At 35.1% G+C, this 26,983-nt stretch overlaps 1 protein-coding gene and 1 pseudogene across 1 annotated transcript; both read right to left on the bottom strand.

The window, feature by feature from the left end:
- Positions 1-386: 386 nt before the first annotated feature.
- Positions 387-25,319, bottom strand: LOC135743819 (uncharacterized). The gene is made up of 7 exons (XM_065261681.2): positions 25,275-25,319; positions 24,204-24,366; positions 22,470-23,806; positions 20,777-20,804; positions 16,812-17,354; positions 12,837-13,784; positions 387-3,235 (listed from the first exon to the last, which is right to left on the bottom strand). Exons 2-7 carry the CDS (start codon positions 24,277-24,279, stop codon positions 2,079-2,081), a joined length of 4,089 nt encoding a protein of 1,362 aa, XP_065117753.2. The 5' UTR covers positions 24,280-24,366; positions 25,275-25,319; the 3' UTR covers positions 387-2,078.
- Positions 5,301-6,656, bottom strand: LOC141281404 (uncharacterized; annotated as a pseudogene).
- Positions 25,320-26,983: the final 1,664 nt, after the last annotated feature.

Raw genomic sequence — 26,983 nt, 5'->3', positions numbered from 1 at the left:
ACAATAAGGCAAACATATATTGTACGTCAACATTCTCAACAAACAAAGCACATAATTTAAAATAAATAACTAAAAGACAGATAAAATAAATACTAAAAGGATAAAAATAAAAACTCAGACTTCAGGGTCTTCTAAAAGTTTAAAGTCCTTTAACAGGTTAAGTAATCTAATTCCACTTTTCATTTTTACTCTTTTTAAAGATTTGCAGTAAATCAAAAATTCTTTTTGAAAGACAGAAAAAAATGGCTTTATTTTCATATATTTACATTTATGAATGTAAAATTTTCCCATTATAAACAAATTGTTGTTACCTGCACATTGTTTTGAGCTTAAAAGATTAAATATAATAATAATAATAATAAAAGTTTCTTGTAAAAAATGTCGGTCAACTTTATTGCCAATTCTGCATATGTACAGAACATACAAAGTATTGAAATTACGTTCCCCCATGTCTGCATTGTACAACAAAAACATTACACATAACTATTATAAAAATTATAAATAAATTATATACAGTGTTTAAAAAGGAGAAAAAGAAATTGCCATACATAAAAGTACAGTATATTTACAATATGTTTACATTGTAGTGCAAACAATGTGTAGATGGGATAGCAGCGTTTTTATAAAAGTGACTGAAGTATTGTGTGATTAAGTGCGTGTGCATTGGGGGGTGCAGGGTTACAGCTCATTGCATCTGAGGACAGAGGGAAGAAAGTTTAGCTTCATAACAGCCTAGTGGATGAAGCTGTTTTTCAGTAGTGCAGTGTAAGGTGATGCAGAACCCTGACAAAATGTATTTCTAAACAGACATTTGTGTTTATTAATACGACAACAGGATTCAATGTTAATCTGTGACAATAAATAAGTAAACTTAATCTAATGTTGGGAGACACCTCCTACCTTAGCCATGTTGACCAATCACCCACTGTATGTATATTAGGCAACACCCATGGGCTTACAAGAACCAATCAGTATATCATTATCACAATGCTTTGTTCTCTGCGTATTTAAGAAAAATGGTAAAAGATTCAGGTGGGACTTTCTATATCTAGAGATGCACCCCCATGATGCTGTCCTGGCACAGCATCATGTATTTTTATTTTATTTTGAGGAATCTGTAACCAGATCTTCATCTCATTACCAGGTATACAATGGGTTTTTCATAATATTGTTTCATATTTGAATTGGGATGTAAATTGGCTTCTGAATTATGTTTTTCCTACATAAATCACCACCATTGGGCCAATGGATGCATATATTTTATCTTTCCCCTTACAGCAGGGGTAGGCAATGTCGGTACTGGGGTGCTGATGTCCTGCAGAATTTAGCTTCAGCTCTAATCAAGCTAAAATACGCAGGACATTGGCACTCCAGGACCGACTTTGCCTACCCCTAATCTTTTCTGCTGTATTCACTATGTGCTGCAGGGCTTTCAGGTTATGGTCGTGCAATTTGAAAACCACACAGTGATGCAGGTGGTCAGGATGCTTTCAATGGTGCCTCGATATAATGAGCACATGATGGGTGCTGGGGCTCTGGCTCAGTTTCGGGATGAAATATAGGTGCTGTTGGGGTTTACTAGCCAATAATGCAATGTTGGTAGTCCAGAAGAGGTCCTCGGTTATGTGCACACCCAGAAACATGGTGTTGCTCATCTCTCTTGCAATATTGTTGATAGTCAGAGGAGGGTGTTGGATGTGTACTCTCCAAAAGTCAACGAAAACCTATGAAGAGTTCAGATGAAAAGCTGCTAAACCCTACCTACAGTAAAAATTAGATAACGATTGTAACCGAATGCTCTTGGCGCATACTGGAAGTTCATCAAATACTTTAGCAGTATTAAATCAGAAATACTGGCAGCTACAGTAATTAAACAAAAAAGAAGTCACGCCAGACGCACTTAGCAGATTTAGCATCTAAAGTCTTCATAATACTATACGAGTCCCGGTGGAAAAGGGGTAACCATGGGTTCTCTTTGTGGACTCTTTGTGGACAGCACTTTTCTCTGTGAGATATACAGTCATTTGTGTTTTATCAGCTTACAAACTCAATAAAATTCTTCAGCAATCTGAGCACTTTCAGGATTTTTCTTCATGGATCTTTTGGTGTCGCTTTAGGTCTGTGCCTCTCAAAAAGGCTTTATCACACACAGAGCACACATGGTTTTTCACACCAGTATGTGTCTTCTGGTGCACTTTAACTTTTCTGTGTGATTGAAAACTCTTCCCACAAACAGAACACAAATACGGCCTCTCATCTGAATGAATCTGAAGGTGCTCTTTTAACAAAGCTGCTGTAACAAACTTCTTATCGCACTGATCGCAGCTAAACCGCCTATCATTTAAGTGATAGCGCAGATGAACACTGAGGTCTTTTGCGCGTGGGAAACTCTTATCACACAGATGACATGAAAATGGTCTCTCACCTGTATGAAGTCGTATGTGACACTTAAGATTATCTTTTTGTGTAAAGCTCTTATCACACAGATGGCACGAGTACGGCTTCTCACCTGTATGAACTCGTATGTGATACCGAAGCTGTACTTGTTGTTTAAAACTCTTATCACATTGAGGGCAAGTGAAAGGTTTCTCTCCAGTGTGAACTCGTATGTGAATCTGTAGATGTGATTTACATGAGAAAAACTTTCCACAATGAGAGCAGGTGTACGGCCCATCGATAGTGTGACTTCTCACATGAGTATTAAAGGATCCCTTTTGTGAAAAACTCTTTCCGCACTGAGGGCATAAAAAAGACATATGTGACTTTAGTGTCTGACTGTGAGTTATCATATGCTTCTGAAGATATCCTTTACACGTGTAAGTCTTTCCACATTGAGGGCAGATGTACGACCTTTCAGTACTGTGAGTCTTTAAGTGAATATTAAGTCTTCCTTTACTAATGAAACGTTTATCACACTGAGGGCAAGGGAAAGGCCTCTCACCTGTGTGACTCATCATGTGATCCCTAAGTTCACATTTTTGAATAAAAGTCTTCTCACAGTGGGAGCATGCGTGAGGCCTGTCACCAGTGTGAATCCTTAGGTGATACCTTAGGTACCCTTTATGTGAGAAAGTCTTACCACAAAGATGGCATTCAAAAACATTTTTGGCTTTAACTCTTTCTTGAGAGAAATTCTCATCAGTTTCTGAGCAGCTGTCAGTCATAAAATTGTGGTCCTGATGTTCGTCCTTTATTTCCTTGTGTTCTTGATCTTCCTCATTCACTTCCACAAAGTCTGAAATAAACATAGTAACATTTATAAAAACATGTCTAATTCTGAAGAAAATCTAATTTTGTCATATTTAATAACATTACATGTACACGTATTACATGTGACCTGTTATTTATGATAAATGAAGATAAGACACAAACCTCTTTGTTGTTGAGTATGTTGAGGTGTTATTGTGAATGATTCAGGATCAGTCTCCTCTTTAACACACTCCATCATTACAACAGTGGATCAGAATAGTAGAGTAGTTGAATGTGTTGTGACAGCAGCTGCTTGTTTGACTTCTTCACAGTATTTATAGATGAACTATGAGCAAATAAACATAAAAGATAAACAATGACAGAATCTTCAATGTTCATCATGGTTTTTAAACACTTTTCATTTTAAAGATCTTGTGGCGGTGTGTAATATAGAAATACATAAACACATTTGATTTCAGGAGTTGCTCTGAGAACAGGTTAGGGTGGCATGATATTAGAAGGATAACAGTATTTTAATAACAGCTGTATTTTCAGGTCTGCACTGATGTGTGTATTTATAAAATATGGCATAAAAAGGTTTAACACACATTGAAAAATTAGTTATTGTTTATTGTTTATTAATTATTGTTTAAAGAAAGACGCCTTGCTATCCACCTTATTTTGAAGGTAAAAGATAAATACACAAATTAATTGTAGTTGTTAAAGGAACAGTATGTAGGATTGTGGCCAAAACTGGTACTGCTATCACAAAACTTGTGGCTAAAACGGGTACTGCAGTCACTCAACTGGTGGCCAATACACAAAATGACAACATAAACATCAGTTGAGGGCTGCAATTCCACTTTTTAAATGAAAATATCCTGGCCGGAGAACTGTTGTCAGTGAAATAAGTATTTGAAATGAAAATGATTTCTTAATGTCTAGTGACATAACAGGGCCATTTTATGATTTATTGATATAAATTTCTTACATACTGTTCCTTTAAGATTGCTGTGCTTTGAAAATGATGTTTAGAAAAAGTGATCAAAATATCGACCTTACTACAAATTCTGCACACACTGTAATGGCACTCGTGCGACTACATTGTAAGGTACTTTTTAAAACCTTAAAAGCATTTTACAGTGCTTACGTTATTATTATTTTAAAGTCAAGTGTCAGCGCTTATATTTTTCTACTTAATCATTATATGGCTTTGAGTTGGTATACAGTCAAGGTTGCACAAAGATGGGTGGGATTTGTGATCCTATGTAGGGGCCGGTCTGGGCAAAAATGCCAGGGCCGATTTTTTGTCCCAAGCCAGCCCTGGATGTGGATTTATAAACTATGTATATTACTTGAATAAAAAACAGTTACTCAAAAATAAAAAAACATACTTGAATGATTTTAAAAATAAAGTTATTATTTGTTCTTCATTGTGTGTTCATGTTTCAGAGACCAAATGTAAGTTAACTCATTGCATTTGAAGAGAAAACGACTCTCAGTACTTCACAATAAAGTATTACAATATTTTAATATTATCTAAAGTTGCTTCAGTAACATTTAAGTTGTTGGAGTACATTTGTTAATTAAATTATACTTTATATCGTTTTATTTACCTCAAACAGACACCTCATCTTCCATCAACTGATAGACGAGAGAGGCAGCGCACTCATTATGACGTCACCACACGAAATGCCCCGAGAAGCATAATAAAAGTCCCGTTTAAAGCACAAACTCGGAAGGTCTGCAGTAATCATGTACTTAAAATCGGCCGTGAAATTATAAGAAGTTGATCTGTGCTCACTCTTTGAGAGATGCACACTTTTTAGGGTTGACTTACAACTGCAGTACTTTAATGAAAGGTTATATATATATATATATATATATATATATTTTTTTTTTTTATAAAAGATTTAAAAGAAAAACAATGCAGATTTACAACCACTGCCTTGCTTATATTACTGTCGATAATTCTGACCTGGATGTCTGATATTTAATGACAGACATGGGCAGATAAGCTCTTATCTTCTCAACATAAAAAAAAAACATTCATGAAGTTCACCAATGATTAGGTATCAATTCAAAAGGAAAGAAACACAACAAGCTTATACATGTTGCATGATTTATTTAAAAGTACAGTTAAAAATCTTTACAAAAAAGTCACTCCATTAAAATAACATACTCAATATAATGCTACTGTAGATAATACACTGAAATTAATTATTTGGGTAGTAATTCAGACTTGAGGTTTATCTACATTTCACATCATGGGCCTGGACCCAAATACTCTTTAGGTCTTTTCACACTGCGCTTAACCCCAGGCTATCTTCCCCGCTTTTAGGTTATGGAGCAGTGCAAGACACAGACTTTGGGAATGCAGTGTGAAACGACAGATCATGAACTCCCAGGGTTATCTCTTAACCCCTGGTTATGTATGAACAGAACGTGTGAAACAGATATATTGTATTTAAAACAAATTAATTTTCATTTTCACAATGATGCGTACGCACCAACCCCCATGCTTGCACCGCCTCTGATTAATCAAGAACTTGTTTTTAAGACCTTTGGAGTACTCAAACTGCATTTTTGCATACTACTTTGGAGAAGTATGAACTTGCATGTGAAGCTTGAAGTTTTTCTTATTTTTATAACTTTTACCACACACATCGCATGAGAAAGGCCTCTCACCTGTATGAACTCGCATGTGAAGCTTAAGATATTCTTTCATTTTAAAACTTTTACCACACACATCACATGAGAAAGGCCTCTCATCTGTATGGACTCGCATGTGAAGCTTAAGTTATTCTTTCATTTTAAAAGTTTCACAACACACATCACATGAGAAAGGCCTCTCATCTGTATGAATTTGCTTGTGATGCTTAAGGTTTCTATTCTTTTTATAACTTTTACCACACACATTGCATGAGAAAGGGCTCTCACCTGTATGAATTCGCATGTGGAACCTAAGAGGTCCCTTGTTTTTAAAACTCTTGTCACACTGAGAGCATTTAAAAGGTTTCTCGCCAGTGTGAATGCGTATGTGGGTCTTTAGACTTGCTTTAAATAAGAAACCCTTTCCACATTGAGGGCAGATGTACGGCCTTTCAGTACTGTGAGACTTTATATGAACATTAAGTCTTCCTATAGTACTGAAACGTTTGACACACTGAGGGCAAGCAAAAGGCCTCTCACCTGTGTGACTCATCATGTGAAGCCTAAGTTCACATCTTTGGATGAAAGTCTTCTCACAACGGGGGCATGCGTGAGGCCTGTCACCAGTGTGAATCTTTAGGTGATACTTTAGGTACCCTTTATGTGAGTAAGTCTTAGCACAAAGATGGCATGCAAAAACTCTTTCTTGATGAGAATTCTCATCAGTTTCTGAGCAGCTGTCAGACGTGTTATTGTGGTCCTGATGTTCATCCTTCAGTTCTTTGCAATTTTGACCTTCCTCTTTCACTTCCACCAAGTCTGAGAAAGCAAATTAATTATTAGAATGCAAAAAAAAAATGAAAATGTATTTCTTTCATATTTAAAACCATCACATTAACATTTGTTTACATCCATGCATATGACAGAGACTTTAATCCAAAGGAAATTGCACTGCATTCATTATAAGGTATACTTTTTTATCAGTATTATACAGCTCTTATGTTTTATAACCAGACCCTGACAGTTTATAAACTTTAGCAGTTATGATAAATGAAGGTAAGAGACAAACCTCTTTGTTGTTGAGTATGTTGAGGTGTTATTGTGAATGATTCAGGATCAGTCTCCTCTTTAACACACTCCATCATTACAACAGTGGATCAGAATAGTAGAGTAGTTGAATGTGTTGTGACAGCAGCTGCTTGTTTGACTTCTTCACAGTATTTATAGATGAACTATGATCAAATAAACACAAAGGGTAAACAAAGACAGAATCTTCAATGTAATAACATGACACTGTTTACTCTGTGATCTACAACACAAACTCTCAGCACTTGTGTTGTTCATCATGGATAAAACACTTTTTATTTCAAAGGTCTTGTGGCAGTATAATATAGAAATAGATTAATGCATTTCATTTTAGGGATTGCTCTAAGAACAGGTTAGGGCTACATGATATTGAAAGGAACCTGCAATATGCTGTAATTTGCTAGGCAGTTCAATATATGATATGCAATACAATAACGCTTTAAGTTTATGGTATCTACACTAAAAATTATATAACAACAAACATGTTTCACATTCAATGTGGATTGTGATGTGCACATTTGTGATGTTTGCCATAATTTCGATAGATCTTGCTGTCCTAGAACAGGTTAACTTGATGTGCATGTGAGGCAGCTACAAGAAGACTCACACATCAAACTTAATGAACCATGGACAGGATTTAGTTACTTAATATTCATATATTAGTGGTTGACTATTGTAGGTTTCTCAATGGTAGTTTTAGTGTAATATAATATACTGATAAACACTGCAATACACTTCTGTTAAAAACAGCATTATTTCAAAAAAATTGTTAAAATAACAGTGTTTTAAAGCAACACTATGTAGTTTTTTTTACCTTTAAATAATGTCTCTAAAATTATTTCAGTGATAGAACAACTTTTAACTGAATAAACTGTACTGTTGCTGCAACCTGAGCAATCTTCTAGCTGCTACAAGCACACTCTGAAAGTGGCGGTGGAGGGTAGAGCACACAGCCCCGCCCCTCCCCCTGCCTGCAGAAGAGTGTCTGATACCAGGCACTGTTGCGCTTTTCAACCACATGGGGGAGCTGTAAGTCATGGAAACTACATAGTGTTGCTTTAATATCAGCTTTATTTTCCAGGTTGCACTGATGTGTGTATTAATAAAACATATAGTAATATTAATAATTGAAATTTATTGTAAAGTTTTACCTAGTGTTTGTTTATATTTAAAAGGTTTATGTTTTTTATTTCATGTTCCTGTTTGCCACAGTATTAATGCAGTAACAAGATATTTTACTCCGGTATCATATTTGACAAAACCACAGACATTCTGTCACTCTTTGATTTGGATTTGCTGAAACCACAAGAAAAATAATAAATTGAGGTTAAAATTTCAAAAATTAGTTTTCCCAATGAGAAGAATTTATTTGATTCCATATGCATCAAGCTACTTTACAATAGCGATGCCTCCATAGATATGTATAAAGGCTAGAAGTGTTACAGCGGGGTCTCTAATGGCGCTTTTCCATTGCATAGTACCCCACGGTTTAGTTTAGTTTGGGTCGGGTCAGCTCACCTCACTTTGGCGTGGTTAGCTTTTCCATCGAGTTTAGTATCACTTCGGAGTGGGAGGGATTATAGGAGTGTCGTTATATTTACGCTGCCTACTGTTGTGACATCATACACGTGAGAGCGTTGTTGTACATTCCCATACATTCATTTATTTCTCAGTCTGCCACAAAATTTAAATTGGCCACCACAAATAGACATTTGCACATCGCGTTTATCACTACCTCTGTCTCACATGACAGTTTCTGTTCAAACACCCGACCCGTGGCGTCAGTCGACGGCGCTCCGCTGAGCCTCATTCAAGTTGCATTTAAGCATATATAATGCGGACGTGCACGTCGCGAATGTGTCGCCACAAACTGCAAGTCTGGAAAAAACTGTTATGGTGTCCCGGATTCTCAACATGCGGATGTTTTTCATCGCTAAAAGGGTGTTTGGAAACTTATAGCAGAACACAGATAACAACATGTTTGCTTGAGACAGCGCAAGCTAGCAGTAAGCTAAAGCTAATATTTACATTACAGCGATGACGTGACGATTCTCTCAGACCAATCAGTGATCTACAGTGTTTTCGCGTCACGTTTGGTATCAGCTCGGGTCGCTTGGAACCCCAACCGAGGTGGTACGAAAAAAAGTATCGGGTACTACGTACTGCACCCAATGGAAAAGCTCCCAAAAGTAAGCTGACCCGACCCAAACTAAACTAAACCGTGGGGTACTATGCAATGGAAAAGCGCCATAACATCATCACCTGGCGGCCATCTTACCACAGGCAGCTCGCTCACTCATAGCATTGAGTTTTATGGTGCAGGTACTTTTAAATGACCATAACTTGCTCAATTTTCTACCAATTTTCAAACAGTTTGGTTTCTTACAAACGTTATAAACGTAGCTATAATTTTGGATGCTTGAACATGTTTTATAATTTTTTTTAGTATAAGTATGCAGTGTCATAGGTACATATTTGACGTTTATAACAAACCAAACCGTTTGAAAATCGGTAGAAAATTAAGCAAGTTATGGTCATTTAAAAGTACCTGCACCATTAAACTCAATGCTACGAGTGAGCGAGCTGCCTGTGGTAAGATGGCCGCTAAACGCAGACGTTTCACTCATTGGCCAGCAGCGCGGGCAAGACATCTAGCCTTTATACATATCTATGGATGCCTCAGAGAGCCAAATCACAAGCGTATGTGATCATGATTCCTGATAAAAATAATAAATTTCTATGTCAATCTAATTCTAAATGTGGCGAGGCGATGGGGAAAAACTGAATAATTAAAGCTCTTAATACTCAATTTTAATATGTAATAGAAGCAGACTACGCCACCCCTGTTTACAGGGGACAATGATAACCCAGAAATAGGGCACACAGGTTCATTACCATGGAGGGCAGAGAGACGTGGATGACGGTACAAAAATATATTTTATTTAATCACACAAAATGGATAAAAATGTTCAAGAGTGTCAATTATAAAATATTGCTCTAGAAGCCACACTGCATCACAATTTTCCAAACGAACACAAAACAAACTTTAAGGCAACCAAGGCTTTACCGTAGCCGGGCAGGCTAGCAAGAGTAATTATCATAGGCAAAACCACACACACACACACACAGTGAAGTGTAAGCAGTTACAAGCGGCAAACCACACTCCGTGCTCAAAGACCACCACCACACGGCAAGAAAGCTAGCCTCCCGACCCGGGGCCTGGCTGCCTGAAACAAACAGAAAAAGACCATTAATGAATGAATAAACAAAACAAATTATAATAAAAGTGATTTCCAAGATGTTGGGGGAGACATACAGTTGGTAATCAGTCAAAGAAATCACCAAATAACTCAAACAAATAGATTAGTTTTTTTTAACCAACAGAATATCCATAAACAAAATAAAAAAAACAAATTAATTCATACAATTGTATGAGTTATTAAACTTTTGAAGACAATAATCAATTTCACACACACACACAAACTTACAAACAGCCAGTGGCGGTAACTACGTCACACATGCGACAAGGAATAGATTTAAGGCAGTTCTACTCCAGCCACCAGCTGTGGTATAAAACAACAAAACAAACAAAACAAAAAAAAGGAAAATCTGCACACATGCAGCAGAGCAATGCAGCCAAAGAGCACAGCAAAGCAGAGCCACCAGCAGAGGAGCGAAGCAAAGAAGCGAAGCAGAGAAGCAGCAAGACAGCAGCGCCGTCCTAAGGCATTTAAGCAGCAACCAGCCACCGCAGTATTGTCTTAAGAGCGCTCATTCAGCAAATCAATCGTCCGGTGGTTCCAATGAGACCCACACAACGCAATCACTGACTGTTAATAAAAGAAACTGTTAACTAACTGATTTAAATGTTCATCAGAATACAACAGAAAACTATACGTACCAGATAATGATCACAGAACCACACATTGTACCGTAGCTCACAGTATATGCCACAGCTAACAGGCCTGAGTGAAACCTCGCAGCTAAAACAAAAACACGATTTAACGTAACGGCCTAAAGAATGAAAAATTCAGTTTGACATACCTGAGGATTAATGACAGCCTGGACCCACCGTAATGTCTCAACAGCGTGTTCTTCCAGCTATAATAAAATAATTGATTTACAACGATGCCAAAACAAGCACTGCAACATTAGCCTCTTAGCTAAACATACCTTTGACGGGAAAACACTCGTATGCACACAAAAGGGCGGAGTCACCAATGACGCATATCCAGGTGGCATAAACGCAGTCTTTAAATAGACCAGCATTAAATGCTGATAGGCTACTAATAATTAATTGGGAGGGAACTTACCCTACCACATAAACAATGGATATTGTAAACAACTGTCAACTAAAAATGTATGTACTCCACACAAATTTAAATAAAAAAGTGAAAACGGTTGAGAAATGTTGTATTTCTAAAAAATCGCAGCTCCTTCATTCACTGGAATTTGTTTAGAGGCTGCATCGCAGCAAATGTCTAACTTAATTAATTCTTTAATGGCTATGGACACCACCTAATTAACGTTAACATAAAAGCTAAATAAGATTTTAAATTCACATACAACTGAAGTGAATGGTAAGATTTTCAAGGAATTAAGATTTACATTTTGATCTGTAAATCACTATGAACTGTTAAAATTTGGATTTAGATTTATAAAACTAAGTATTTGCCTTAAAAAAATAAAAATAAACAGTTATTCAAATATATAAAGGTTTATAAAAAACATAAATATGTTTAAAAAATAATGTAAATATGTGTTCTTCATCGTGTGTTCATGTTTCAAAGACCAAACGTAAGTTAACTCATTGTCGTTGTACAAGAGAAGAGAAAGAATCTCAGTACTTCACAATAAAGTATTACAATATTTTAATCTTATCTAAAGTTGCTTCAGTAACATTTAAGTTGTTGGAGTACATTTGTTAAACAATTAAATCATACTTTTTATCCTTTTATTTACCTCAAACCACTTGATCTTCCCTCCGACAGACGAGCGGCAGCGGACTCTTATGACGTCACGTCATGCACCGAGAAGCATAATAAAAGTCGCCTTTAAATCGCATTAATCATGTACTTTAAATCTGCCGTAAAATTACGAAATGTGTTATTTAAAGAGCTGTTATAACCATCACAAATCCAAGAAGTTGATCTTTGCTCACTCTTTGAGAGATGCACACTTTTTAGGGTTGACTTACAATTGCATTACTTTAATGAAAGGTTATATTATGTTTTAAAAAAAATAAAAGATTTAAAAGGTAAACATTGCAGATTTACAACCACAGCCTTATTTGCTCATATTACTAAGAGTGGCGATAATTCTGACCTGAGTGTCTGATATTTAATGACAGACATGGGCAGATAAGCCCTTATCTTCTCAACATTAAAAACACCATTCATGAAGATCACCAATGATTAGGTATCAATTCAAAATTGAAAGAAACACAACAAGCTTATACATGTTGCATGATTTATATACAAGTACAATTAAAAATCTTTACAAAAAAAATCACTCAATTAAAATAACATGCTCATGATAATGCTACTGTAGATAATACACTGAAATTAATTATTTGGGGGGTAATTCAGTCGTGAGGTTTATCTGCATTTCACATCATGGGCTGGACCCTAAATACTCTTTAGGACTTTTCACACTGCGCTTAATCCCAGGTTATCTTCCCTGCTTTTAGGTTATGGAGCGTTTCAGACTTGTAATTTAGAAGCAGGGTTGGTCAACCCGCATGTAGTGCCAGGCGCAGGGTTTAGGAATGCACATTGTGAAACGAAAGATCATGAATACCCAGGGTTATCTCTTAATATACAGAGTATTTATAAAAATGTATTAGCATTTTCACCATGATGTGTAAGCAACACCCCTCATGCTTGCCCCGCCTCTGATTAATCAAGAACTTGATCTTAAAACCTTTGAAGTACTCGAACTGAAAATTTGACAAAACTGCACATCGCTAGTATGAACTTGCATGTGATGCTTAAGATTTCTTTTATTTTTATAACTTTTACCACAAACATCGCATGAGAAAGGCTTCTCGCCTGTATGGACTCGCATGTGAAGCTTAAGATATTCTTTAATTTTAAAACTTTTACCACACACATCACATGAGAAAGGCTTCTCGCCTGTATGGACTCGCATGTGAAGCTTAAGATATTCTTTCATTTCAAAACTTTTACCACACACATCGCATGATACAGGCTTCTCGCCTGTATGAACTTGCATGTGATGCTTAAGATATTCTTTAACTTTATAACTTTTACCACACACATCACATGAGAAAGGGCTCTCACCTGTATGAATTCGTATGTGATACCTTAAAGGTCCCTTGTTTTTAAAACTCTTATCACACTGAGGGCATTTAAAAGGTTTCTCGCCAGTGTGAATGCGTATGTGGGTCTGTAGACTTGCTTTAAATGGGAAACTCTTTCCACATTGAGGGCAGATGTACGGCCTTTCAGTACTGTGAGTCTTTATGTGAGCATTAAGTTTTCCTATAGTAATAAAACGTTTATCACACTGAGGGCAAGCAAAAGGCCTCTCACCTGTGTGACTCCTCATGTGATACACCAGTTTACATTTATGGATGAAGATCTTTTCACAGTGGGAGCATGCATAAGACCTCTCACCGGTATGAATCTTTATGTGTTGCATTAGGTGCCCTTTTTTTGTGTATGTCTTGCCACAATGATGGCATGCACATTTTTTTTTTGCTTTAACTCTTTCTTGATGAGAATTCTCATCAGTTTCTAAGCAGCTGGCAGTCGTGTAATTGTGGTCCTGATGTTCATCCTTCAGTTCTTTGCATTCTTGAACTTCCTCTTCCACTTCCCCAAAGTCTGAGAAAGCTAATTTATTATTAGAATGCAAAAAAAAATGAAAACATTAGCAGTTATTAATGATAAATGAAGATTAGACACAAACCTCTTTGTTGTTGAGTATGTTGAGGTGTTATTGTGAATGATTCAGGATCAGTCTCCTCTTTAACACACTCCATCATTACAACAGTGGATCAGAATAGTAGAGTAGTTGAATGTGTTGTGACAGCAGCTGCTTGTTTGACTTCTTCACAGTATTTATAGATGAACTATGATCACATAAACATAAAGAGTTAACAATAACAGAATCTTCAATGTAATAACATGACACTGTTTACTCTGTGATCCACAACACAAACTCTCAGCACTTGTGTAGTTCATCATGGATAAAACACTTTTTATTTCAAAGGTCTTGTGGTGGTGTGTAATGTAGAAATACACATTTCATTTTAGTGGTTGCTCTGAGAACAGGTTTGGCTGCATGATATTGAAAGGAACCTGCAATATGCTGTAATTTGCTAGTCAGTTCAATATATGATATGCGATACAATAACGATTTACGTTTATTGCATCTATACTAAAAGTTATATAACAAAAAATGTTTTACATTCAATGTGTATTGCGATGTGCACATTTGTGATGTTTGCATTAATTTCGATAGATCTTGCTGTCCTAAAACAAGTCAACTTGATTTGCATGCGAGGCAACTACAAGACTCACACGTCAAGCTTCATGAACCATGGACAGTATTTAGTTACTTAATATTCATATTTGTGGTTGACCACTGTATGTTTCTCAATGGTAGTTTTAGTGTTATACTGATCAATACTGCAATACACTTCTGTTATAAACAGTACTATTTTACATGTTACACCAATTTGTTAAAAAGAATTTGATAACAGCTATATTTCCCCGATTGCACTGATGTGTGTATAGATAACACATGAAGTAATATTAATAAATTGAAATGTATTGCAAAGTTTTATCCAGTGTTTGTTTACATTTAAATTGTTTATGTTTCTATTTCATGTTTCTGTTTGCAGTATTGATGCAGTATCAAGATATTTTACTCCGGTATCACATTTGACAAAGCCACAGACATTCTGTCTCTTTTTTGATTTGCTGAAACCACAAGAAAACTGAAACTTTGATTAAAATAATAATTTTCTAAGTCAATCTAATTCTAAACAACTGTAGACTAAAAATGTATGTACTCCACACAAATATAAAAAAAAACAAATAGTGAAAACGGTTGAGAAATGTAAAAGTTATTGTGTTTTATATCTAAAAAGTCGCAGCTCCTTCATTCACTCGAATTTGTTTGGAGGCTGCTCGTGCCACTGCCATCGCAGCAGATGTCTAACTTAGTTATTTCTTTAATGGCTATGGACACAATTCAGGTTAAAATAAAAGCTAAATAGATTTTAAATTCACTAAGATTTTCAAGGAATTAAGATTTACATTTTCATCTGTAAATCACTATGAACTGTTTAAATTTGGATTTATATTTATAAAACTATGTATTTTCCTTAAAAAAAAGTTATTCAAAAATAGAAAGGTTTATAAAAATATATGTTTAAAAAATAAAGTAAATATGTGTTCTTCATCGTGTGTTCATGTTTCAGAGACCAAACGTTAACTCATTGTCGTTGTACAAGAGAATAAAAAGACTCTCAGTACTTCACAATGAAGTATTACAATATTTTAATCTTATCTAAAGCTGCTTCAGTAACATTTAACTTGTTGGAGTACATTTGTTAAAAAATTAAATCATACTTTTTATCGTTTTATTTACCTCAGACACCTTGATCTTCCCTCCGACAGACGAGCGGCAGCGGACTCCTTATGACGTCACCACACGACATGCTCCAAGAAGCATAATAAAAGTCCCCTTTAAAGTACAAGATCGTAAGTACTGGAGTAATTATGTACTTTAAATTTGCCTTGAAATTATAAAATGTGTTATTTAAAGAGCTGTAATAACCATCACAAATCCAAGAAGTTGATCTTTGCTCACTCTTTGAGAGATGCACACTTTTTAGGGTTGACTTACAATTGCATTACTTTGTTGAAGGGTTATATTATGATTTTTTTAAATAAAAGATTTAAAAGGTAAACATTGCAGATTTACAACCACAGCCTTATTTGCTTATATTAGTAAAAGTGCCGATAATTCTGAGCTGAACTGTGTCTGATATTTAATGACAGACATGGGCAGATAAGCCCTTATCTTCTCAACATTAAAAACACCATTCATGAAGGTCACCAATGATTAGTTATCAATTCAAAAGGAAAGAAACACAACAAGCTTATACATGTTGCATGATTTATTTAAACCTACAGTTAAAAATCTATACAAAAAAAAAAATCACCAATAAAATAACATGCTCAAGATAATGCTACTGTAGATAATATACTGAAATTAATTATTTTGGGAGTAATTTAGTCGTGAGGTTTATCTGCATTTCACATCATGGGCTTGGACCTGAATACTCTTTAGGGCTTTTCACACTGCGCTTAACCTTCCCCACTTTTAGGTTATGAAGCGTTTAACCCGCATGTAGTGCCAGGCGCAGGGTTTAGAAATGGGCAGTGTGAAACGACAGATCATGAACACCCAAGGTTATCTCTTAACCCCTGGTTATGTATGAACAGTGTGAAACAGATATATCAGTTTAAGTATTAAAAAAAAATTATTTTCATTTTCACCATGATGCGTACGCACCACCCATCATGCTTGCACTGCCTTGGATTAATCAAGAACTTGCTTTTAAGACCTTTGAAGTACTCAAATTGAAAATTCCCTAGTATGAACTTGCATGTGAAGCTTAAGGTTTTTATTATTTTTATAACTTTTACCACACACATCACATGAGAAAGGCCTCTCACCTGTATGCACTCGCATGTGATGCTGAAGATTTACCTTCTTTTTTAAATTTTTACCACACACATCGCATGAGAAAGGCTTTTCGTCTGTATGAACTTGCATGTGATACTTAAGATATTCTTTTACTTTAAAACTTTTACCACACACATCACATGAGAAAGGGCTCTCACCTGTATGAATTCTTATGTGATACTTAAAAGCTCCCTTGTTTTTAAAACTCTTGTCACACTGAGGGCATTTAAAAGGTTTCTCGCCAGTGTGAATGCGTATGTGGGTCTGTAGACTTGCTTTAAATGGGAAACTCTTTCCACATTGAGGGCAGACGTACGGACTTTCAGTACTGTGAGTCTTTATGTGAATATTAAGTCTGCCCACAGTAATAAAACGTTTATCACACTGAGGGCAGGAAAAAGGCCTCTCACCTGTGTGAATCCTCATGTGATACACCAGTTTACATTTATGGATGAAAGTCTTCTCACAGTGGGAGCATGCATGAGACCTTTCATTGTGAATCTTTAGGTGTTGCGTTAGGTGCCCTCTGTTTGAGAAAATCTTCCCACAACGTTGGCATTCAAAAACATTTTTGGCTTTAACGCTTTCTTGAGGGGAATTCTCATCAGTTTCTGAGCAGCTGTCAGTCATATAATTGTGGTCCTGATCTTCATCTTTCAGTTCATTGCATTCTTGACCTTCCTCTTTTACTTCCACCAAGTCTGAGAAAGCAAATTGTGATGCAGTGTTAATTTTTCAACGAATTTGTGCAATTTGCTTGTTGGTAATAAACATTTAAACTGTTATCCATTGTATTTTATGTTGTTGGGTATCACAAAACAGAAATTAATACACAATGCGTGGCATTACGTCACGTTGGGGAGAGAATTTACCAAACCCACCTTGAGAGCATTGAGAGTGACTAGAGAGACCGGTAGAGTATACAGGTACAGTATTCAGATAGCGCAGATTATAGATAAATACATAGATATTGACAGTGGTGGTTAACCTGCAACACGCCTTTTAATATTAGAATGGAAAAAAATGAAAAACTAATTCTGTGATATTTAATACCATCACATAAACATTTGTTTACATTTATGAATTTGGCAGAAGCTTTAATACATAGGAACTTGCACTGCATTCATTATAAGGTATACTTTTTTTCAGTATTATACAGCTCTTAAGTTTTTATAACCAGATCCTGACACTTTACAAACTTTCGCAGGTATTAACGATAAATGAAGATTAGGCACAAACCTCTTTGTTGTTGAGTATGTTGAGGTGTTATTGTGAATGATTCAGGATCAGTCTCCTCTTTAACACACTCCATCATTACAACAGTGGATCAGAATAGTAGAGTAGTTGAATGTGTTGTGACAGCAGCTGCTTGTTTGACTTCTTCACAGTATTTATAGATGAACTATAATCAAATAAACATAAAGGGTTAACAATGAAAGAATCTTCAATGTAATAACATGACACTGTTTACTGTGTGGTCTACAACACAAACCCTCAGCACTTGTGTTGTTGTTCATCGTGGTTTTTAAACGTTTTTTATTTTAAAGGTCTTGTGGTGGTGTGCAATATGGAAATATATTAATGGATTTAATTTCAGGAGTTGCTCTGAGAACAGGTTAGGGCTGTATGATATTGAAGGGAACATGCACACATTTGTTTGCAGGCTACTTTTGCCACTGCCAAAATATGGCGGTGCGCTGACGTATCGCAGCAGAGGAACAAAGTGGTCTAGTTATTTCTTTAATGTCTATGGACAACAATTGGTTACACTTAATTCATGTTAAAATAAAGTCTAAATAAAATGTTAAATTCACATACCACTGAAGTGAATAGTAACATTTTCAAAGAATTAAGATTTAAATTTTGATCTGCAACTCACTATGAACTGTGTATGTGGATTTATAAAACTATGTATATTAAAATCTAAAACAGTTACTTAAAAAAAAAAAAATTATAAAACACATATACCTGAATGGTTTAAAAAAGAAAGTTAATATGTGTTCTTCATCGTGTGTTCATGTTTCAGAGACCAAACGTAAGTTAACTCATTGTCGTTGTACAAGAGAATGTGCGGAAGCCGAGAGGGGTTGTGTACTTTTTTATATTTGCTTGCTTGTTTCCTCGTGATCTCGATTTAATATTCTCATGATCTCGAGATAGCAAAAGTTGTTTTCTCATGATGTGATCAAACCTTACGTGTACTCAATAGAGCGTGTTGTTTTGTTTGTGGACAGCAAAAGCATATTTTGCTAAATTAGCATGGATGAACAAATGAGATTGTACTTGGATCACAGATTTGCTCAAGCTGAAATAGATTTGTCAGTAATTGACAATATGATAGTGGTGAATTTTCTAAGGTTACTCCACAAAAGACCCATTTCTACTTTTAACATCATTAAAATAAAATGACTTAAAGTCAACAGTCACAAAACCAACTGTGTTCATGTGGTTGTCAGCTATGCACACTTTTAAGATTTTTTATTGAAATAAACTGTTAAAGAGCCCTTATAACCTTTGTGTGTATTAGTACATGTTAACGGTATGCAAAAGGTACATACCCCAAAGTAAACGATGATGCGAGTTTTCATCTCCAATGTAAATCTCTTTTCCTATCCTACAACAAACAAACAGATTGTAAGCAACAGTTTACTTCATGGGATTGGTGACGTAGACAAGACAGGCATTATCATAATTCCTACCACTTCAGACTCACAGCCTGTAAGTTAACTCCTGTTAGGGTTGCATTGTAAGCGAATCTTTCAAACATGTTAAGAAGCGTCACATTTCCGGCTGACGTCAGCGGTATTCAGGCCAATCACTACGTACAGATTAGCTGGCCAATCTGATGACACAGTGCTTTTCAAATCTGTGAGGATTTTGAGGAAGAGATTGAAATCTAGAGCTACCAAAATGTATGGTATATGGAAAATAATGTGTTTTTTTTTTACCATAAACCATGCTAGCACATTGTATTATACCAAATACACAAGTTAACACTGTTTTTAGCAATGAAATAGGTGCACTTTAAATACTATTGAAGATAGAAACGTGTACATTATTACTTTCGAGGTGGTCCCTAAATTTACAAACATCAACCGCCAAACTTTATTTATTAAGTATATCGGCAATTAGTTACACCTTTGATAACAGCGAAGACCCCCAACTCATATGCATCAGCAGTCCACCTTAAAATACACCAAATATTATGGACAGGAAATAACATTATGACATTTGGATTATCATGTCAGGATAACGAAAAACAAGAAAACAAAAATAATAATATGGATGACCTCTCCGGGCTTCCGTAAGAACGACTCTCAGTATTTCACAAATACAATATTCTAATATTATCTAAAGTTGCTTTAGTAACTTTTAAGTTGTTGGAGTACATTTGTTAAAAATTAAATCATATTTTATCGTTTTATTTACATCAAACACACACCTCAATCTTACCTCAACCGACAAACGAGCGGCAGCGCACTCCTTATGACGTCACCATACGAAATGCTCTGAAAGGCATAATAAAAGTCCCTTTTAAAGTCTACGATTAATTGTAAGTACTGCAGCTACAGAGCTGTAATAACCATCACAAATCCAAGAAGTTGATCTTTGCACACTGTGCACACTCTTTGAAGTTAAATATGATTTTTTTTTTAAATAAAAGATTTAAAAGATAAACACTGGAGATTTACAACCACAGCCTTATTTGGTCATATTATTTATTTAAGTTTATTTTTACAGGGACAATGCACAAAAAAGTAATTGCACCAGAGTTAGCCAACATCTAGTTTACATCTGCTGTCCCTGGGCAGGTAAACAAATAACATAACATACAACATTAAATATACACCACATAAAACATCACAATACATATGTCCAGGAATGTAAAATTATAAATCAGTATATAAAACAGATAATTTACAACATAGTCATTGATGGTTGCAGATTTGTTCTGACAGTACTTAAGCTTATTTTTAAAAATCGAAAAGCTATCAAGGCTTCGGATTGTTTATAGGTAAGGAATTCCACATCCCCACTACTCTAACCGAAAAAGTTTTTTGACCAAAGTTTGTTTTTCTATACTGCAGTACCAATTCTCCCCTAGCAGATGCTCTAGCCGTACCTGCATTTCTTTTATGGGCAAGGCATCCCTTAAGAGGAGGGGGGAGCAAGATTATGAATAATGTAATTATTAAAAGTTTTAAAATTGGGCTTTTTAAAAAATAGTACAATGATGGTCCCTTGTTTTTTGTCTAGCAATTTCATATTTTTTTATGAAGGGAGTACACCGGTTAAGTGTAGTTACACCTGTTTATGACAAAGTTTTTATACAATACGACAAATGAGAAAGAATCAGAGAATGTACAAAAAGTAGTGCAGCTGATTGAAAAAGCTGGTCCCTGATGTTTTTCAAATTAAATGTAACATTATTTATAACCCTTCTTACTTGCCTTTTAAAAGACAAATGTTGATCTACAATTATTCCTAAATATTTAACATGCACAGATTTGATTGCTTCACCATTAAATATGATATCTGGATTCACAGAGTTTTGTTTTCGTACAGTAAAATAAATGCAAACTGTTTTGCTTACGTTAAGAGACAAACAACCAATCATTTAACCAATATGAGACTTTTCGCAATTGCAGATGACAGTTTCCTTGCAGCTGGTTCTTTAGTTCTTGCATGAGTAAAAAGCACAGTATCATCTCCAAACATTATAACGTTAATACCTGGACTTACCTGAGGTAGATCATTAATATAAATGCTAAATAAAATCGGTCCTACAATTGACCCTTGAGGAACCCCTGTAGCTAGTAAAAGAGCGCTTATCAACCACTCTTGTACATTGTTTCCTATTAGTGAGGTATGATTACATCCACATTAAAATAGTAGCGGATAAATGTAATTTTTGAAGTTTGGAAATTAGACAATTATGATTCACTGTGTCAAAAGTCTTTGCAAGATCTAAAAACACAGCACCACCTTTGTCAAGTTGACTTCTATTTTGTTCGACAAATAACAATGAGCAGTTTCTGCAGAATTATTTTTTTGATAACCAAATTGCATTGTATTATTAAGGGCGCAGATAATTGGACTGTCTCTGACATAATGACAGATATGGGCAGACAAGCCCTTATCTTCCCAACATGAAAAAATACCATTCATGAAGTTCACCAATGATTAGCTATCAACTCAAAAGGAAAGGGACACAACAAAATTATACATGTTGCATTATTTATTTAAAAGTAAATTAAAACAACTATACAAAAAATTTAAATGCTCTAGATCAGTGGTCTCCAACAGATTGACCGCACATTTTCTATACATTTCTATACATTTTCTATATTTGCTTGGATTCTTTTAAGTATGTTAGAATTTTAAAAAAATGATAAAAACATATCAACCTATAAAATCAATAAAATCAAAAGTCAATAAATCAATAAAATAAAAAAATGTGGTAGCCCTTGCTCACAAAAAGTGAGCTGTTTGTCACCGATGTGGAAGCACGAGACAAGCAGCGGCTATTTTAATTTAGTCAGTTTTACATCGCTTTTAATTCAATCTTGACTGTTGCCACTGCAAATATGCAAATAAAACGTTAACTCAGGATTTAGGAATGCACAGTGTGAAACCTGAGATAATGAGTACCCAAGGGTTATCTCATAACACCTGGTTAAGTATGACCAGTGTGAAATTTTAAAATATATATTTACATTTTCATCATGATGCGTACGCATCGCCCCTTATGCTTGCCTTCAGATTAATCAACAACTTGTTTTTAAAGGAGCTCTAAGCGAATTCACTTAGAGCACCTTTAAGACTCGAGGAGTACTCAAAATGAAAATCCGACAAACCTGCACATTCCTTGTATGAATTCGCATGTGATTCATAAGAGATACTTTATGCTTATAACTTTTACCACACACGTCGCATGAGAAAGGGCTCTCAGCTGTATGAACTCGCATGTGTTCCCCAAGATATTCTTTCATTTTAAAATTTTTACCACACACGTCGCATGAGAAAGGCTTCTCAGCTGTATGAATTCGCATGTGATCCCTAACATATTCTCTCATTTTAAAACTTTTACCACACACTTCGCATGAGAAAGGCTTCTCAGCGTTATGAACTCGTATGTGATCCTTAAGATATTCTTTCATTTTAAAACTTTTACCACACACGTCGCATGAGAAAGGCTTTTCTTCTGTATGAACTCGCATGTGATGCTTAAGATATTCTTTTACTTTAAAACTTTTACCACACACGTCGCATGAGAAAGGCTTTTCATCTGTATGAACTCGCATGTGATTCTTAAGATATTCATTTGTTTTAAAACTTTTACCACACACGTCGCATGAGAAAGGCTTTTCATCTGTATGAACTCTCCTGTGATGCCTAATATATTCATTTGTTTTAAAACTTTTACCACACACATCGCATGAGACAAGGCTCTCACCTGTATGAATTCGTATGTGATTCTTAAGATATTTTTTTTTTTTAAAGCTTTTACCACAAACGTCGCATGAGAATGGCTTCTCACCTGTATGAGCTTGCATGTGATATTTTAGATTTTCATTTGTTTTAAAACTTTCACCACACACATCGCATGAGAAAGGGCTCTCATCTGTATGAATTCGTATGTGATGCTTAAGAGGTCCCCTTTGTTTAAAACTCTTATCACACTGAGGGCATTTAAAAGGTCTCTCACCAGTGTGAATGCGTATGTGGTTCTTTAGACTTGCTTTAAAGAAGAAACCCTTTCCACATTGAGGGCAAATGTACGGACTTTCAGTACTGTGAGTCTTCATGTGAGCATTAAGTCTTCCTATAATACTGAAACGTTTATCACACTGAGGGCAGGCAAAGGGCTTCTCACCTGTGTGACTCTTCATGTGATCCCTAAGTTTACTTTTATGGATGAAAGCCTCAGTGTGAGTTTTTAGGTGACTTGTTAGGTGCCCTCTGTTTGAGAAAGTCTTATCACAAAAATGGCATTCAAAAACATTGTTTGCTTTAACTCTTTCTTGAGGGGATTTCTGATCAGTTTCTGAGCAGCTCGGATTATTGTGGTCCTGATGTTCATCCTTCAGTTCTTCGCATTCTTCACCTTCCTCTTTCACTTCCTCTTTCACTTCCTCTTTCACTGCCAAGTCTGAGAAAGCGAATTTAATATTAGAATGCAAAAAAAGGAAAGTCTATTTCTGTCACATTCAATACTATCACATTAACATTTGTTTACATTTATGCTTTTGGCAGAAGCTTTAATCCAAAGGAACTTGCATTGCATTATGATGTATACTTTTTATCAGTGTGTGTAACTCTTAACCTGATATATAAATGATGACATAAGAAATAATTGACTGCCTGCTTTTATCAATGAATTAGTTAGGATCATGAAATACTATACAATATTTTACTGGTATACTGGAGCTAAAAGGGGTTTCACAACCCTTTACCTCAAATCTCACTATAATATTATACAGCTCTAATGATTTTATAACCAGAGCACTTTAGCAGGTATTAATAATAAATGAAGATTAGACACAAACCTCTTTGTTGTTCAATATGTTGAGGTGTTATTGTGAATGATTCAGGATCAGTCTCCTCTTTAACACACTCCATCATTACAACAGTGGATCAGAATAGTAGAGTAGTTGAATGTGTTGTGAAAGCAGCTGCTTGTTTGACTTCTTCACAGTATTTATAGATGAACTATGATCAAATAAACATAAAGGGTTAACAATGACAGAATCTTCAATGTAATAACATGACTGTTTACTCTGTGGTCTAAACACAAACTCTCAGCACTTGTGTTGTTCATTATGGTTTTTAAATGTTTTTTATTTCAAAGGTCTTGTGGCAGTGTTTAATATAGAAATACATAAACACATTTGATTTTAGGAGTTGCTCTGAGACAAGCGTAAGTGATCATGATTCCTAATAAAATAATAATTTTCTAAGTCAATCTAATTCTAAACAATCGAGATTGTAAACAACTGTAGACTAAACATGTATGTACTCCACACAAACAAACAAAAAATGTTTAAAAAGAAAAGTTATTGTTTTTAAAAGTCGCATTTCCCCCATTCAATCGCATTTGTTTGCAGGCTACTTTGCCACTGCCAATATGGCGGCGCAATGACGTATCGCAACAGAGTAAAAACGCGGTCTAGTTATTTCTTTTATGTCTATGGACAACACTAGTCTACACCTAATTCATGTTAAAATTAAGCTCTAAATATAATGTTAATTTTACATTTTCAAAGAATTAAGATGTTACATTTTGATCTGCAACGGCAACTATGAACTATGTGGATGTTGATTTATAAAACTATGTATATTCGTTAAAAATAAAAACAGTTACTCAAAAATAAACACGTTTATAAAAACATATATACTTTAATTGTTTAAAAAAGAAAGTAAACATTTGTTCTTCATCGTGTGCTCATGTTTCAGAGACCAAATGTAACTCATTGCCGTTGTAAAAGAGATCGACTGTAGTACTTAACATTAAAGTATTACAATATTCTAATATTATCTAAAGTTGTTTTATGGACATTTATGATGTTAGCGTACATTTGTTAAAAAAGTTAAATCATATTTTATATGGTTTTATTTACCTCAAACAGACACCTTTATCTTTCCTCACGCGACAAACGAGCGGCAGCGCACCTAATATTACGTCACCGTACGTAATGCTCCGGGAAGCATAATAAAAGTCCCTTAAAAAAATAATAATAAAAGTACATTTTAAAGGTCAATTGCTTCATTCTCATTCTAATGTCAAGTGAAAATGCTTCAAGTCACATCAAAGTTTTCTCAAAATGATGAGTAATTGTAGGTACTTGCAGTAATCATGCACTTTAAATCTGCTGTGAAATTATTAAATGTTTTAATGAAAGAGCTGTAATAACCATCACAAATTCAAAAAGTTGATCTGCTCACTGTGCTCACTCTTTAAGAGATGCACACTTTTTAGGGTTGACTTGCAATTGCATGACTTTAATGAAAGGTTATATTATAATTTTTTTATTTGCACATATTACTAATAATTATGACCAGAGGGCTGTTCCATAAAACAAGATTACGTAATAAAAAGTCGATTCGATTCCATTAAGCAAACCTAAAAATAAATTTAAAAAGTTTGAACTCAGTCACTATGGCAACTTATGCTTAAACTAACCTGGGACGGGGCAGGATATTGGTCAGGCTAAGCCTTAGTTGTTGCCAGTAAGACTGAACTGTAAATGCCATTAATATTACTGCTGACTATTTTATTTGACTTCATTAACCACTATCAGTGTAAAAATGAACTTATATACCAAATTTAACACAATTTGTTACAATAATAATTAATACAATATAGACATGTGTTTAATTATATGGTATGTTAGGCCTCTTAAATGTTTGGACTTATTAAAAAAAACTGTAAATACCCCAATTTAAGTATATTTAAGTACAACAGTACAATTCTAACAATTACATCTAAATCCATATAATTGCAGTGTATTGACCTACATTTACAAAGAAATTCAGATTGTCTGTCATTTCATTTAAATATACAACAAACACAAGTATAGTCATTTAATTGTTTTATTTTTTATGTTTGTGATGCAGTTGTTTCAATTATTTTAAAGATTTACACTAGAACCTTTTTACCTGGTCCCTAAGAAAAGTATCAGTGTCCTGCAAAGAATAATTGTTGGAAAATTCACACTATGAGCACCTCACCACACAAGTAGGGCTTCAGACTTATAATCAGTGCTTTTACCTCAGGCCTCTTTTTCAACTGATCCTTACCCTGAAACCATTAATGAAACTTTATCTATCAACACTTTAACACTGAGAAAAAACTATTGGTTTAAAATATCTTATACTACCAGGGTTTACCAAACAGATAAAATGTATTAATTAATACATTTAGAAAACCTATTTAATCAAGTCCAATGTGTCAAATGTTTTGTCTGCACTAAACATCTTAAACAGCCTGCAAAAAAATCATAGTTTTTATATATGATTTTAAATATGTACTCATTATGAATATCTTTTGTGGCACATAAAGTGCATACATTTGCCATAAGAAATATTTACAGTTTTTTAAGTGTGACTGTGTTATTCTGTGGGTCAGTGTTAAATCATGCCTGTGCTTCACCTGTGTCATTCTGTGGGTCAGTGTTAAATCACGCCTTCTTCAACTGTGTTATTCTGTGGGTCAGAGTTAAATCATGCCTGTGATTCACCTGTGTCATTCTGTGGGTCAGTGTTAAATCACGCCTTCTTCAACTGTGTTATTCTGTGGGTCAGAGTTAAATCATGCCTGTGATTCACC

The sequence above is a fragment of the Paramisgurnus dabryanus genome, chromosome 2 (assembly GCF_030506205.2).
Source record: "Paramisgurnus dabryanus chromosome 2, PD_genome_1.1, whole genome shotgun sequence".
Classification (NCBI taxonomy): Eukaryota; Metazoa; Chordata; class Actinopteri; order Cypriniformes; family Cobitidae; genus Paramisgurnus; species Paramisgurnus dabryanus.
This window is presented reverse-complemented; position numbering and strand designations above follow the sequence as displayed.

Coding starts and splice junctions, on each gene's coding strand:
- LOC135743819 (XM_065261681.2), bottom strand. CDS start 24,279: ATGATGGAGTGTGTTAAAGAGGAGACTGATCCTGAATCATTCACAATA. Junction 20,805..22,469: donor GTACTCCTCGAGTCTTAAAG/GTGCTCTAAGTG, acceptor CCTCCTCTTAAG/GGATGCCTTGCCCATAAAAG. Junction 3,236..12,836: donor TTCAAAGGTTTTAAGATCAA/GTTCTTGATTAA, acceptor TGTTTATTTCAG/ACTTTGTGGAAGTGAATGAG.